Raw genomic sequence first — 14,095 nt, forward strand, 5'->3', positions numbered from 1 at the left:
CTGGATACAATGATAATGTTTGAATAAAGAATCATGGGTTAATTTGGCAAGAATTTCATTTTCAGAAAGTTTACTGTTTTACTCCATTGTGTAGTAAGCAAACATACTGTAACTGCATTCATCTACACCATGATCATGTCCTGTTGGCACATTGCTGATTCCTTTCCACCGACCATGCACTGTGATCTACTCCCTTGAGAAAGAAAAGGGTGTATCTGCATGGTAAAACTAGTTTACATGGCAAAGAACCATAACTGAAGTGAGGGATACTAAGATATTAACAACCGACAATCTAGAATATTTCCTCTGCTAAATAAGTGTCAGAATGTCTGCTACTGGACAATCTCTCTAACTTGAGTCTAATAAGTAATATATCATAAACATTCAGAAAGTTATGGAAGGATTTTCATTTTTGGAGATGGATGACTTGAGTGGTGAATCATTACACGTATCAAATGTTTAAGCCCTTAGTCAACTCATTAAGCATTTTTTGCAACACCTTTGTTAAGTTACTGTCTTTCATATTTCAGACTTATAAAAGTGTCATTCCAATTTTAATTTAATCAATTTTTAAGAAGCGACAGGGATTTTATGCAAATTTTCACTTTCTTTAGTACTGTTGATCTTATCCCAATAGGAGCCGACTATTAGCTACTTTGAGCCTCCGAATGGTCCCTCATTGGGTGGAACAATTCTCAGTATCCGTGGTAACCATCTAGATGCTGGAAACACACAGACAGTATCTGTTGCTGGGAAACCATGTGTGGTAACAAGGTATTAAAAGAGTTGCCTTAATTTTTAACAGTCATTTGTGGAAAGTTGACATAAGCCATTAGACTTGCTTAGTACATTTATTGCATCCCCAGACCAGGGTTACACATTGATGAAAGAGGGAGGGGTCACAGGACTACAGCCTCGGGGGCCCAGGGTCAATCAGTGGGGCCCAAGAAAATATGGGAAACAGAATGATGTCAACCAATTTTCATAAACAGGTGACATAATTGTCTACTGGGTCTGACCTGGATGGCTTTGTGACACTACTGGTGGCAGCAAACAATATTCTAAATGTGGTTTATCTCTTGCAGTGTGGACAATCGGCTCCTGATATGCATCACCTCTGAAGGCCCCGAGAACACCTCTGGGAAGGTCACCGTTAGATTCGATACTTACACAGCCACCTCCAGAGAAAAGTTTACCTACTCCCAGGACCCATCTATCTCGTCCTACAAACCGCACGGCAGCATCGTTAGGTTCGTAGTTTACGTCGCTCGACAAAATATTCCTCGTCTTCTAGTTGTGGTTTTGCATCGTTTACAAATCTTCCCCAAAACGGCAGAAATGATTGCTTTTCGATGGGGAAATAAAATCGTTTTTGTCATTACACATACATAGCATGTGCAATGGAAAGTTATGTACTTGCAAGAGTAATGACATTTATAGCAGGCCAAAGTGTCATTGCTTTTTTTTTCTCGAAAGCTTGCAGCTGACTTGTATAAACTGATATTGATAAATGTTATATTATGCCACAGTACATGGTTTAGCTGATCTCACATAACCTGTTGAGCATAGGATAACGATCAAATGTTGTCTCTTTTTTTGATGTCATTCTGTATGTTTGTCCACAAATTACATATTCTGCTTCTCTTATAATCTTTCATTGGTTTTATATATACATGCAAATACCAATCCTTAGTTGTTAGACTTTGATTTGTGATGTTTAGAAATGGAGTTTGAAGTTTTCCATATTACTGATTTTACATCGTGAGGAGGGGAAGTGAGGGAGAGATGGGGGGGGTTGGGGGAAGGGGCAGAAGCTGTATCTTGTCGTCATTATCTGAGAACATTTAGTAGCATTTTGCTTCCACCCGAAATTGAATACATTTACTCATAAATATTGATGATTACTGAAGTAATGTAAAATTTCTTTGGTTTGGTATCATTGTCTGAACACCCATTGATAAGTGCAAGTTATTGTATATTGTCCCTTTGCTCTACTTTGTGTATTTAAGACAAGATCAGCTCTCAGTGCTATGTTATATAATATGATATTGCCTGTTTCCCTTGTGATTTCTAGTGGGGGAATTGTAATCTACGTGGAAGGGCACACGTTTGACTCTGTACAAACCATGGCACTAGTCGTGAACGTTTCATCGTCGTCTCTGCTCTATAAAGGGGTAAGCAATCTACTTATACATATTACACATAAAGACAGATGGCTAAATGTCAATTCAACTTTAACATTGGCCACATGTCAATAATTATATCTGATTCTTCATGAGATAGTCTTTAATGTGCAGCAGTTTTAAAGTTTAACTGCTACTTGTTCTGCACAACCAATCACAATGAAGATAGAATCTGTTTTTCTACTCTTTGCTGTCTCACAAGGTTCTTTATTGCTTCCTTTCGCTTGCCTAGTCATGAAAATGACACTCACGACATGTTGGGTTATACATCGCTTCATTTCATGCTTCATTAAATATATTGGGATACTCTTGAATGGCAGAGTGATTCAAGTGACAAAAAGGACCTATTCTGCCATGAAAGTTCAAGTGTTTGTGACTTGCGGTTCGCATGAAGTCAAAGAGTTTTGAAAACAAAACGTGTGGTATGCATTACTCCGTGCATATGATCAGGCAATTCAGAACCATTATGTGTTTGCCAGGATAGAATTAATTCATTGCACTTCAAATAGCAATCTTTGGTGAAAAGGTCGAATTCACTCTAAATTCAGTTCAAATTTCTGAAACTTTAGAAAATACATAATTTAATTAAAGAAAAGAATTATATTCTCTCCTCTATGACACAATGGTGATGAGATTTTTTAATTATTCCAGTAAAACAATGAAAAAGATATTTACCATCCATAGTGTTTACAAAACCATTTTTGGAAGGTGGATATATCTTTAAAGTTATATATATATATGTATACCTGTGTGTACAACCTTGATCATATATAGATAGGAACTTTAATACACAGGGGTTCATGTTTGGCTCCATGGTTTAATTCCTTTTGTTTCCCACCAGTTTCAATGTCTTAGCATTATACCAACCCAGATCAAATGCTTTGGAATAATTCTTTGAAATTTAGGTCAGTCATGATGACTTGCATTATGAAAAAGTCACCCTCCTTGAGTTTACCTGGATACACTTCAACCATTGTATGTCAAAGGAAGTTGCCCTGTTTTTTACCCATAAACAGGAAACTCGAGGTTATTTGTCTGATGTATTCTTAAGTCGAGTTCTTAAAGCAGTAACATTCCTGAGACATCCTGACATTAAACAATGTGTCTGGACAAGACAGTAGTACATGAAGATATAAAGCTTTAAGCATCACTTGTGAATTGAATAACAGTCTTGTTAGGTGAGTAAGAAGTGGTCTTACATAGTGAGGTCATTAAGATTGTTCATGATAATAAGATTTAACAAACACATTAAGTGAACTATGTGTATGCTGACTCCTTTGTACAAGAAAACAACTTTTTTTTTTAAAGTTATCATGGCAGGCTCATGTTGTACTTTGGTCTAGCCACAGGGCTGTCGTTGAGTCAAACAGATGCAGGTCACGGTCCGAGTCCAAGACATGTCCGATTCCAAATTAACATAAGCACGAGTCCAAGTCCCAGCCCAGAGAAATATTGACTAGACTAATACAACGTATAATCATGACTAAACTTATACATGAAATACTTGCTAGATGCACATTTTTGTTACAATTGGAACATAACCTGAACATAAGCATTTTGATACTTTTAATTCAAGCCTCATTCAAATTGGGGAGGAGGGCGGAGGGGTGGGGGTAAACTGCGACCATATACATTTGGGTGTTTATTCCCCAACTATGTCTTTGATCCTCTCTCATGGCATACAATGTAACTCTTGTAACTCTTGCCAATCGAATGGCCTTTGGGAAAATAATACGAGTGATCACAGTCATGCCTGAGCCTCTTGCAGTTGGTTCTTTAGTAAAGATAATATTAACATACCCTGAGTGAAACAAACAGAATGTGTTGATTAGAGTGAAAGTTCAGTATATCTTTCCTGTCCTGTTTTTCCTGATGTCATCCCTGTTTCTATTCTATGTCATTGTTCATTGAGAGTGAACTGAATGTGTGTTTTAGGTCAGGGGTCTACCATTCAAACTAATTCTTAACCTTAAAACAAAAGATATATTACAAATCAGTCAAAAGAATAAATCTGCATATTTGAAGGACAGAGTTCTGTGCAGCAGGTATATGCAGTATAGCCTAATAATTTCATATTAACTCTCTAAATAAAGCATTTACACATTGACAGTTTTGTGGACAAATTCCTGCCTGTTAAAGTTTTATCTGTTAACATGAAACACAAACAGTTATTTGAATACACCTTAAGAGGCATGCCTAAAATTGTACCATTCTAAAGGAATTATTTGTTACTTACAAAATAATATTTCCTGCTTATCTTACTAGTGCATTAAAAATATATATCTATTGATTTTGAAAGCCAACTGAGGAAGAACTTCCATTCTAGTTCCAATAGTTGAGTGTTATAGCCTGCATGAATGACTGTGTTTGATTCCACACAGTAACACACAATAATAAGAAAGTAGTGGTTGCAGTTCATAGTTGCTATGTGGGTCCACCTTCGTGAGTACGAAAACAATTTTTTGTTTTGGAGGCCAAGGTCAACAGAGGGTCAAAGTGCTGAAACCTTGCAAACATGATAATTCCAATAGTAAAGCATGGAATAACTTCATACTTGTATGTAGTTCCACGTGAGTGAGTACAAGAACCCTTTTGTTTTCTGTGAAGGTCAAAGTTTATTTAGGTCAAAGTGCTAGAACCTTGCTATCAATCAAAACCTGGTGAATACTTAACAATCTTTTGTACAGTGTTTGATTAAAATAGTATCTTATAAAATATAGCAAAGAATCACTTAATCTGTTTTCTGTTTTCTGTTGTGTTGTGTTTCTGGTATGCATTATTATGACTGAATTGGTTTCTGTTTTGTTAGGCTTGTAAGATCACATCTGGCACCAATGCAGAGTGTTTGTCTCCAGACCTCACATCAGCACAGTTGGAAGTTGCCTCAGAGATTCCAGCAACCCTAGCCTTTGAACTCAACGGGGTCGTGATTTCCGATCCGTGCACTTTCCTGATTTATCCAGATCCTATCGTGGACCAATTGCAAGAAACACAAGAGCATGTGACAGGCTCAAACATAATGATAACAGTAAGTTTTTCGAAAATAAACAATTATTAATATAATATTCTTTTAATTCAATCAACTTATTATCAGATTGATTTGCAAAATGTCTAATACAAAGGGACATAAGCCAGCTAGTGTTGTCATATTTACCACCAAGACTGCTTAAACCAGGTAGTGAAATCTTAATTACAGTACTTAAGAAGAAAGAACCTTTAAAGGCCATCGGAATTAGCGTCGGTTTCTAATCGTTTCCTTTTCATATAAATAATACAAAATATATTCCATTAATGGTTTCTGCCTTTAATCTCAACTTTGCATATTTTCACCTCATTCTTATAATTTGTCTTTTTTTTTTATACACCGGCAGTGTCTCTCTACATTTTGTTAGTTTTTTGTGTTTGTGTTTCTTTTCTCAGCAATCATTCTGTACTTTATTGTTTGAATACCTCGTTTTAGAATCTTTTTCTGTTTATCCTTCATATGAACTTTACCCATCCCTCTTTGATGCAAAGAATGAAAACTGAAACGTTAATGTAATCTGTATTAGGCCTGGTGATAGGAAGAGGTATCAGGGATAGGAAGGGGGTGGAATGGGCGGAGCCTTTGGGGTCAGGGGTCAACAATATATTCCCATTTTTATAATATTCCTATTGGTAGTATGAAGATCTAAACATGAGTTCCTCATGAAATAATTGTCCCTCGACCCAAACTGGCTCTTGACTGCCCCTGATTAGTAATCAGAATATTTCTTTTTGACCTCAAATATGTAATTATGATAATTAAAAAAAAAAAAACACACACCATCCAGTATGCTTAACAAGAATTTGCAATTTGTTCTTTTTCTGTTTTATGGCAAGAATTGGCCTAAGATGAAGTTATCCTATATATATTGAGGAGACATTTAGTACACTTGTTCACGTCACATGTGAACATTCTCAGAGTTTGTAAATGTTTACCTTTGAGTTTTCACATAGAAGGGGCTCACACCTTTCTATCTTTAATATCTACCCAAAGAGGGATATCAAAATACTTTGAGAGAAATACAAAGATTCTTCTCCTTCTGTTGTAATAATGAACCTGTATTTGTCAACAACAATCCTTCATTTGTTAACAAAGAGCTTAGTGATCCGTTATTGTTCCATTTTCATCACTATTTGGTTATCTCCTTATGTTTTATTTTCCTTTTTCCTGAAGGGAGTGAATTTCAAACTATCCGACTCACTACCGAATCCGTCGATCTTTGTTGAAGGGAGACGTTGCAGGGTGATGTATATCGATAATTATGAGGTCCAATGTTCTCTGCCAGATTTGCCTTTCCAAGAGTCTGGGGATCAGGGATATTTGGTTGAGGTACTAATTCCCCCCAAAACTTTTTTTTGCATTTGTCTTTTGAAATATGCTCTTGTGTCTGATTTTCCTAATGTCCAAATGCTTTAGATCAAACTGATTGAGGGTAGGTTAGTTTACTTGAATCTTGTTCTGTTGACCTAATTCCCTTCATGAGAGTGAAAGTACTATATCTCTCTCTACAATTTCAACTAATAATTTCCTTCTTCTTTCACATTAAAGCATCTCTGATCACTTTCAATATCTGTGCCTTTCATTTGATGTGTTTTTCACTTCTGCAAGTTTCATTTGGTAAATTGAAAGTTAGGTTATGGTTAATGGTATATGAAAGTGGGGGAAGCAAATTAAAAATGGAAGGAAAAAAAATGAAAACTATATAGAAAGAATTTGAAAGGCAATGATATCAATGCTCAAGAGTATGTATGTATGTATGTATGTATATGTGATCTTCCCACAAGCAGGAACTCGCAAAAGAAGCCATGGAGGCTTGTAGACTCGCAAGCTGACCGAAGCCAATCTCTCGGCACACATCCATTTAACGTCCATGTCAGGAAGTTGTTAGTGAACAACACCCTTGCCAGACGACACACATTGCTGTCGGCGGGGAATCAGTGGCGTTAACCACTAGGCTATATACTTATTATACAGTATAATAATGCATTTTATTTAACCTTTCTAATGTGGTATACAGTATATGTACCTTACTAACAGAATACTTCAACAGAGATATATTGATGTTATACAATGAGTAGTAAAACAAGTGAGAGCCTTTAACAACAAGTAGAGTAAGAGCTTTCATAATGTTGTAAGTTCTCTCCTCTTTGGGGATATTTTTCAGCTACTGTTTCAAACAATTAAAAATAGCTCTCAATTCAGTTGTTCCATAAAATAAATACTTTAGGTTGTTAAGTATAAAGAACATTAACAATTTATTTTCATTCCACATGAATTTTCATTACAAACCTGAGTAAGCTAAAATTCACATTAAACTCAGTTGAGCAGTAACAATCTGTTACCACTTTCATTGCACATATGCTGTGTCTGTATGGTTCTAACTGAACTACACATTTCCTATGTGTTTGGCTGGACTCTCCTGAAAACCTATTGTCAAGGTTTTCTGATATCAATGGATTCAGTAGTGACCCTCTCAAGAAGCTAACACTGAATTATTCTTTCTGGTATGACTATCGATGAAGGCATTTGAAAATGTAACTCCAGGGAGCCCTCCCCCCACGCCCTCCCCTAACATCCACTGACCCATCCAAAGGGAAGTACACAGGTAATAAATAAGAATGTAAATTCTTATACTGATGGACATGTAAGCCTTCCTGTATGAGCCTATTATAACCTCAATCTCATGTGTTCATTTTGATATTGTCAGACTTATTCCGTCTTCCAGGAAACCACAACAAGCCCCTTAATCTGTCTTGTAAGAGCCACCGACCATCCATAGATACGCAGCTATTGCAATAAACGACAGAAAGATTTTTGTTGAACACCCTCAGATAACACAGCAAAGTTAGTCGTGCTATTGAAGTTCATAGTCAGTGTGGCCTAAAGTTGTAACCTGAGGGCAGCAAGTATAAGCAATAACATGTATCAGTATTTGAATGTGTGTCCTACAATGAGCTTCTCACTAGGCATTATTTATCACGAATGATTCAATCGTGTGTGTTGATTTGAAGACCTGTTTGTATCTTTTGTTTTTTCAGATGCAAATGGGTAATTTTAACCAAACTGTTGGACGGGTAATCATCCTTCCCCGTGTATCTAATCCAGCGATTTTAATCGCCGTGATTCTGGCCATCCTAGTCGCTTTCATCTTACTCCTGTTAGTGATTTGTTTGATTCGTAAAAGGAAAGCTAAAACTGGAAGTTACACCGAGACAGCGATAGACGACAATCCAGTCGAAAACGTAGTCATATTCAGAAACGGACCAAGTGACGAAGACACTGCTACCATAGCAACGGCCCCGCCAGTTCCAAACAGTAAGTAAGATCTGTGACATCAGTCTATGGTGTCCTTCACATGCTTGAATGCTAAACTAGGCAGTTCTTTTTGTTTCATTTCCTACAATTTATTAATAACAACTCGCTTCTCACACGCTTCAGTGAAGTTACTATGGATATTCAGTGTTCTGTACAAACGCTATGAAATATTCCTATATGCCCCAAACCTCTGCAATTGGCTGGTAATTAGCATTGCCAGATGATCAGACAAGCTGGACCAGGTATGTTTCCTATTTATGTGGAGTACACCTCGGCCAGGTGTCCATGTATATAATAACAGACGCTCCTGCAGGGTCTCTCATCTCTTGTTTAATACGTAAATGCATTAATATGTAAATAATTAAATGGACAAATACATAAATATGTAAATGTGACAAGTAGACAGTATTATCATGAATATTTAAATAATTAAATGGGCAAATAACAAAAATATGTAAATTTGACAAGTATTATTATTGTGCTACGTCGAAGTCGCTGAGAGAGAGAAGATACTTAACAGAGGCAACCAACTGCTTTTAAATGAGGTTTTCGAATTGGATAAACAAGCACCGAGATTGCCTGTATCGTCAAGACGATGTATAATATACACGAATAGCTTAGAAGTATAGGTAGTAACAGTCCCACATCTTTTTACTTGTTATCTACACTGTTTAACATTCTTTATGTCTAAAAATCAGGTAATTGCTGCTCATTGGATCTTGCAGTTAAATTCTCTGGAAACTTTGGAGAAGAAACAGTTGGAATTAAAGCCTCATTTTGTTTTGTAGTTGCCACAATATACTGGTACCATACGTAATGTTTATTCTGTATTGGATTGAAAAAAAAAAATTATAAACCTGTAGAATTCTTAGTTGAAATGCAGGGGTGCCCAATCATGTGTGAATATTACGTAGGTTGGTGAAAGTCACATGAAAGACGGCCATGCTAAAGCAGCAGCTGTAAGGCTTGTTTGAGCTGTTGAATGGAGTAAATGCTGTATCAACTATATACAATCTTCCATACAAGCAGGCACCCATTGTCCCTATGCATTCACTGGATATTAAACAAACTTGTGCATATATGCATTCAACAGCCACAGTAAGTCAGTAAACCATCTAGGTCTTTGCCAATTCAGGTGTGGGTAAAAAAAGAGAGAACTTTGAATTTGTAGAAAACATGAAATATTAATAAAGCTGATGTTTGGTGTGGTTTAATTGGCTACCTGATTTAACCATCCTTGGTTTTCTGATTGCTTAACTTGCTGCTTTTGAGATCTAGAAACAATTTTGGGGTTTGAAAACTAACAAATCTCTAAAAAGCAGTGAAAAGAAATTGAATGTTGAGTAGCAATATTATACATGTCACTCTGTAGTCAGGATTGCCTCAACATTTGCATTGTGTATCAATGGTCAAGACAGGATGTGATATAGACTAAAAGAACACAGGATGGAGTTCTCTGACTGGTAGTCTGTATCATTGCAACACTATTGGCAGATGACTGTACCTAAAAATACAATTAAGGAAGTCAATTGCAAAGAAAATAAACATGTTTTATAATGCAAGTTAACATGGTATGATAAAAAACATGTGCAAGTGGTCACATAAAGGCATTTACTTTGTACAATTTAAAATCGCTTATTTATCCATACATCAATGATAAATACAATTACATCAACACTTATATTTAATTTTAATATTAATATATATATAACAAGTTTTGTATTTTGAGCCTTCAGTGATAAACGTTTGTTTAATGATAGTCACAATCGAAGACTTTGCATTACATCAGTCATATAACGTGAGTTCATGAAACGGATAGATTTATGGTTTAAGCTGAATGTCAAGAAGTGAATAAACAGAATAACACAATTAGAGGTATGACAAAATGAGGGATTTTCAGGTTAATATCAGCATTGAATTCACAAAAAAACAAAACAAGAATAGTTTAATATATATCACACAGTAAAAGATATCAAGTTGATGCAAACAGTGAATGTCCAATGTAAGTTATGTTAGATATCACACAATTTGAGACATCAAGCTAATTAGCAACATTGAATTCACACATTTAAGGTATCGGACTATAGGAGGTATTATTCAAAGAGGGAGTGCTTTGAAATTAGGCACTGGTAGATATCAGGTTAATATCATCTGCTCTGTCAATGTGCGCTGTTCCGTCTTTATAACTTCCATTCTTCTCCTTGCTTATCAAGTTGGAATATATGTGAATAGTAGGCATGGATGGTGTTTCATTTCAGGTGTACCTTTAAATTTGTTCCTTTTTTTCCTTATAAATCTAGTGTCTAATACACCGGTGAGTAATACTCAGATGTTTGCCGCTGTCATTCCTTGTCTACCCTTTGCATTTCTCTGTATATTTACTTCATTCTCCTGCTTACCTTTCTCCATAACGTGCACACTCTGACCTACCTAGCATATAAATCAATTGGCCTTTTTTTCAAATTGACATATTTCAAAATGTAGTGAATCATGTGGAACTCAATTTATGCAGTGATCCCAGTCACTTCTCTGTTTCTTGATTGAAAGCTTGGCGTAATGTTGACCTGTATACCTAAAGACTTTGCATATGAATATTGCCGTACTGTAAGTCTTCGACTTGTGATAAGCAATGCAAAATTCTTAGTACTTACATAATAACATGTTTTAACACACTTTTACCATCTGTTATGACTTGCAATTCCTTGCTTAATATTTTTATTCTTGGTAAAAATGTGACTGTATTAACAACATTCCCAAATTCCATATCACCTGCAGTACAATTAAACATAATTTGTTGATCCCTTGTTAATCCCTTGTAATCCTGTATACAGTGTAGAATTCGTGCATTGCTGCACAAACCTTCCCTTCCTCTCCCTTCCCAACCCATTTTGCTCATTTGATGTGTGTTCCAATCTAAGAGTTACGTAACGTCATACTATTTGAGAATTCATGGATAGATAGTGAATCAGTAGTGTGTTAAAAATGCTACAGCAATCTTATCTTGTCATTGATGCCGTACATATCTTAGACATCATTTAGTCAAGATGAAGATACCATTAGGATGATACCATCAAGATACCATCATAGATACCATCATCAAGATACCATCATCAAGATGAAGATACCATCAGCAATTTCCTAGCTCGTCATCTCCTCTGCTTACATTAAATGTCTATCTCTTCCTTCCTTTGACTAATGTGTTCCTTTGTATTTGTCACACTGTAGTGTTCTCATTAATGTTCCTTGAAGGTTTTATGAGTGCACTCCACCCTAATAATGTTTATGCTGTATCATCATCATCATTGTAGATTCTTTCTTAAGTTGAAGTTAATCAAAGACACCAAAACTGATTAGGAAATTATAAACAAACTTTGAAAGATTTAAAGTAAGATTTGATCTCCTTCTTATACAACCTGTGCTCGAGCAAGTAAGCTATTGATCGCTTAGTTAGGGCTGCATGATCCTTATTCAACAAGTCAAGTTTGATATTCCTGCTGGTAATTTTCATTTATAAGAATCTCTAATTAAAAAAAGTTGTTTGAAGTGCAATATGATTAAAACATAAACATGCTATTTACAGGAATGTTTGATCGGAATTAGAGACATTATCCTTGGTTGATTTATATAGCTATATTAGAGGTTGCTAATAAAACCACTTGATGAGCTCCAAGCATACAAAGTTAGGTGTAGAACATGCTCTTCAATTCCCCACACCCCCCTTAACAAAAATAGTTAATCATGTTTACTACAAAGGATACGCAGCATATCTTTCATTGTCCAATATATAACTATATTCTCTGGTCATATCTGCCCCCACTAAAAAAATAGAATTTATCCCCTGTCCTAATGGCTTAAAAAAAACATCAATTTGTTATGAAACAGAAAAGACAGATCTCACTAAGGGCAGAGTTCTATTTTGCCTTCTTTGGATGCAAATCACTTCTAATTAATACTCAATAATGTTGGTTCTATCAAGGCCTGTGGATTGATTTGTCAGAGCTTAATTACTCAAATGTGTTAATTGGCATAAAGCATATGTCATGGGCTTGTCACTGAAGTTATTCATTTTTGGGGGCTATCAATATCATTTATGCATTTTTTCCTCTTCTCTTCACACGCAGCATATCTTCAACATCCAAGCCATCAAGATTCTCCGGATATAGTTATAGGGGGCGCTGCTGCAGCCGAAACTCAACCACTCCTGGAAAGGATTCCCAAAGATATTGCGATGCAGATAAGCGATGTTCTTGTCCAAGAGGATAATCTCACATTAGGAGATGTGCTTGGTAGAGGTGTGTATGGCATGTACAGTGTACTGGCTAGGAGATGTGCTTGGTAGAGGTGTGTATGGCATGTACAGTGTACTGGCTAGGAGATGTGCTTGGTAGAGGTGTGTATGGCATGTACAGTGTACTGGCTATGTCATTAGGAGATGTGCTTGGTAGAGGTATGTATGGCATGTACATTGTACTGGCTATGTCATTAGGAGATGTGCTTGGTAGAGGTATGTATGGCATGTACATTGTACTGGCTATGTCATTAGGAGATGTGCTTGGTAGAGGTATGTATGGCATGTACAGTGTACTGGCTATGTCATTAGGAGATGTGCTTGGTAGAGGTATGTATGGCATGTACAGTGTACTGGCTATGTTACTGTTTTGATATGGAATGTCAGTGTTCAGATGGTATTTTCTGTGCTGCAATATTTTGTTGACTATTGGTAAATGTTTTGTTTCCTTCTTTCATACTTAACTTTCAAGATTGCAGTATGATTAGATCAATTTGTCATCCAAGTTCCAAAAGATCAAGAAAAATCTTGACGATTTCTAAAAGTAATTTTTTTAGTGATCATAACTATTAAAAATAACTATTAAGAAAAAAAAAATCTGAAATTGTGTAGAATTTTTATTTACTCGTTTAGAGAGATGTTCAATAGATGATGAAAAACCTAGAAGGCTTTGGTAGGTTGAACAGTCAGAATAATATTTTGGGCTAAAATTATACAAAATTTGCCAGAAAATCAGCAATCGGACCCCAACTCAAACAACTTCTTTAAACTGCATGTAAAGAAAAACGTGCTGAAAATGTCAGCACTTTAAAAAGTTCTCATTTTTCATTTTACTGATCAGAACTGTGTCACAGGTGACTGCCCGAATGTCGCAGGTGACTGCCCGAATGACAGTGAAAAACTAACACTTATGGACAAAGCATCCCTGCGTATCTGTTTTAGACCCTCCTTTACCCTCAGTATGTCAGCATTTTCAATATATTCTCTCTCTTTCAGGTCATTTTGGATGTGTATATGAAGGAAGATATTTCCAGGACGGTCGAGAGATGCATGTAGCCGTGAAGTCTCTTCTCCGAGGAGCTACGAGTGACATCTCTTCCTTCCTCATGGAAGGTATCATGATGAAGGACTTCGACCATCCCAACGTCCTGGCTCTCATCGGTGTCTGCATCACCAGGGAGAATCAGCCGTTAGTGATCCTACCCTTCATGGCAAACGGAGATTTACTCAGCTACGTCAGAGATCCAAAAAATGTAAGACAAACAATACAATATCATAATTAGA

General features: G+C 36.2%; 1 protein-coding gene across 2 annotated transcripts in view; it reads left to right on the plus strand.

Annotated features, from left to right (window-relative positions):
• LOC139961870 (hepatocyte growth factor receptor-like) overlaps positions 1 to 14,095 on the plus strand; it is a 47,288-nt gene that overhangs the window by 26,191 nt on the left and 7,002 nt on the right. For both annotated transcript variants that reach the window (XM_071961482.1, XM_071961484.1), the window contains exons 9-16: positions 638 to 774; positions 1,086 to 1,250; positions 2,075 to 2,174; positions 4,993 to 5,211; positions 6,382 to 6,537; positions 8,247 to 8,523; positions 12,645 to 12,815; positions 13,808 to 14,064. In XM_071961482.1, coding sequence (XP_071817583.1) covers positions 638 to 774; positions 1,086 to 1,250; positions 2,075 to 2,174; positions 4,993 to 5,211; positions 6,382 to 6,537; positions 8,247 to 8,523; positions 12,645 to 12,815; positions 13,808 to 14,064 — 1,482 coding nt within the window. The remainder of the gene's footprint in view (positions 1 to 637; positions 775 to 1,085; positions 1,251 to 2,074; positions 2,175 to 4,992; positions 5,212 to 6,381; positions 6,538 to 8,246; positions 8,524 to 12,644; positions 12,816 to 13,807; positions 14,065 to 14,095) is intronic.

Source organism: Apostichopus japonicus, chromosome 20 (assembly GCF_037975245.1).
Source record: "Apostichopus japonicus isolate 1M-3 chromosome 20, ASM3797524v1, whole genome shotgun sequence".
In the NCBI taxonomy this organism is placed as follows: Eukaryota; Metazoa; Echinodermata; class Holothuroidea; order Aspidochirotida; family Stichopodidae; genus Apostichopus; species Apostichopus japonicus.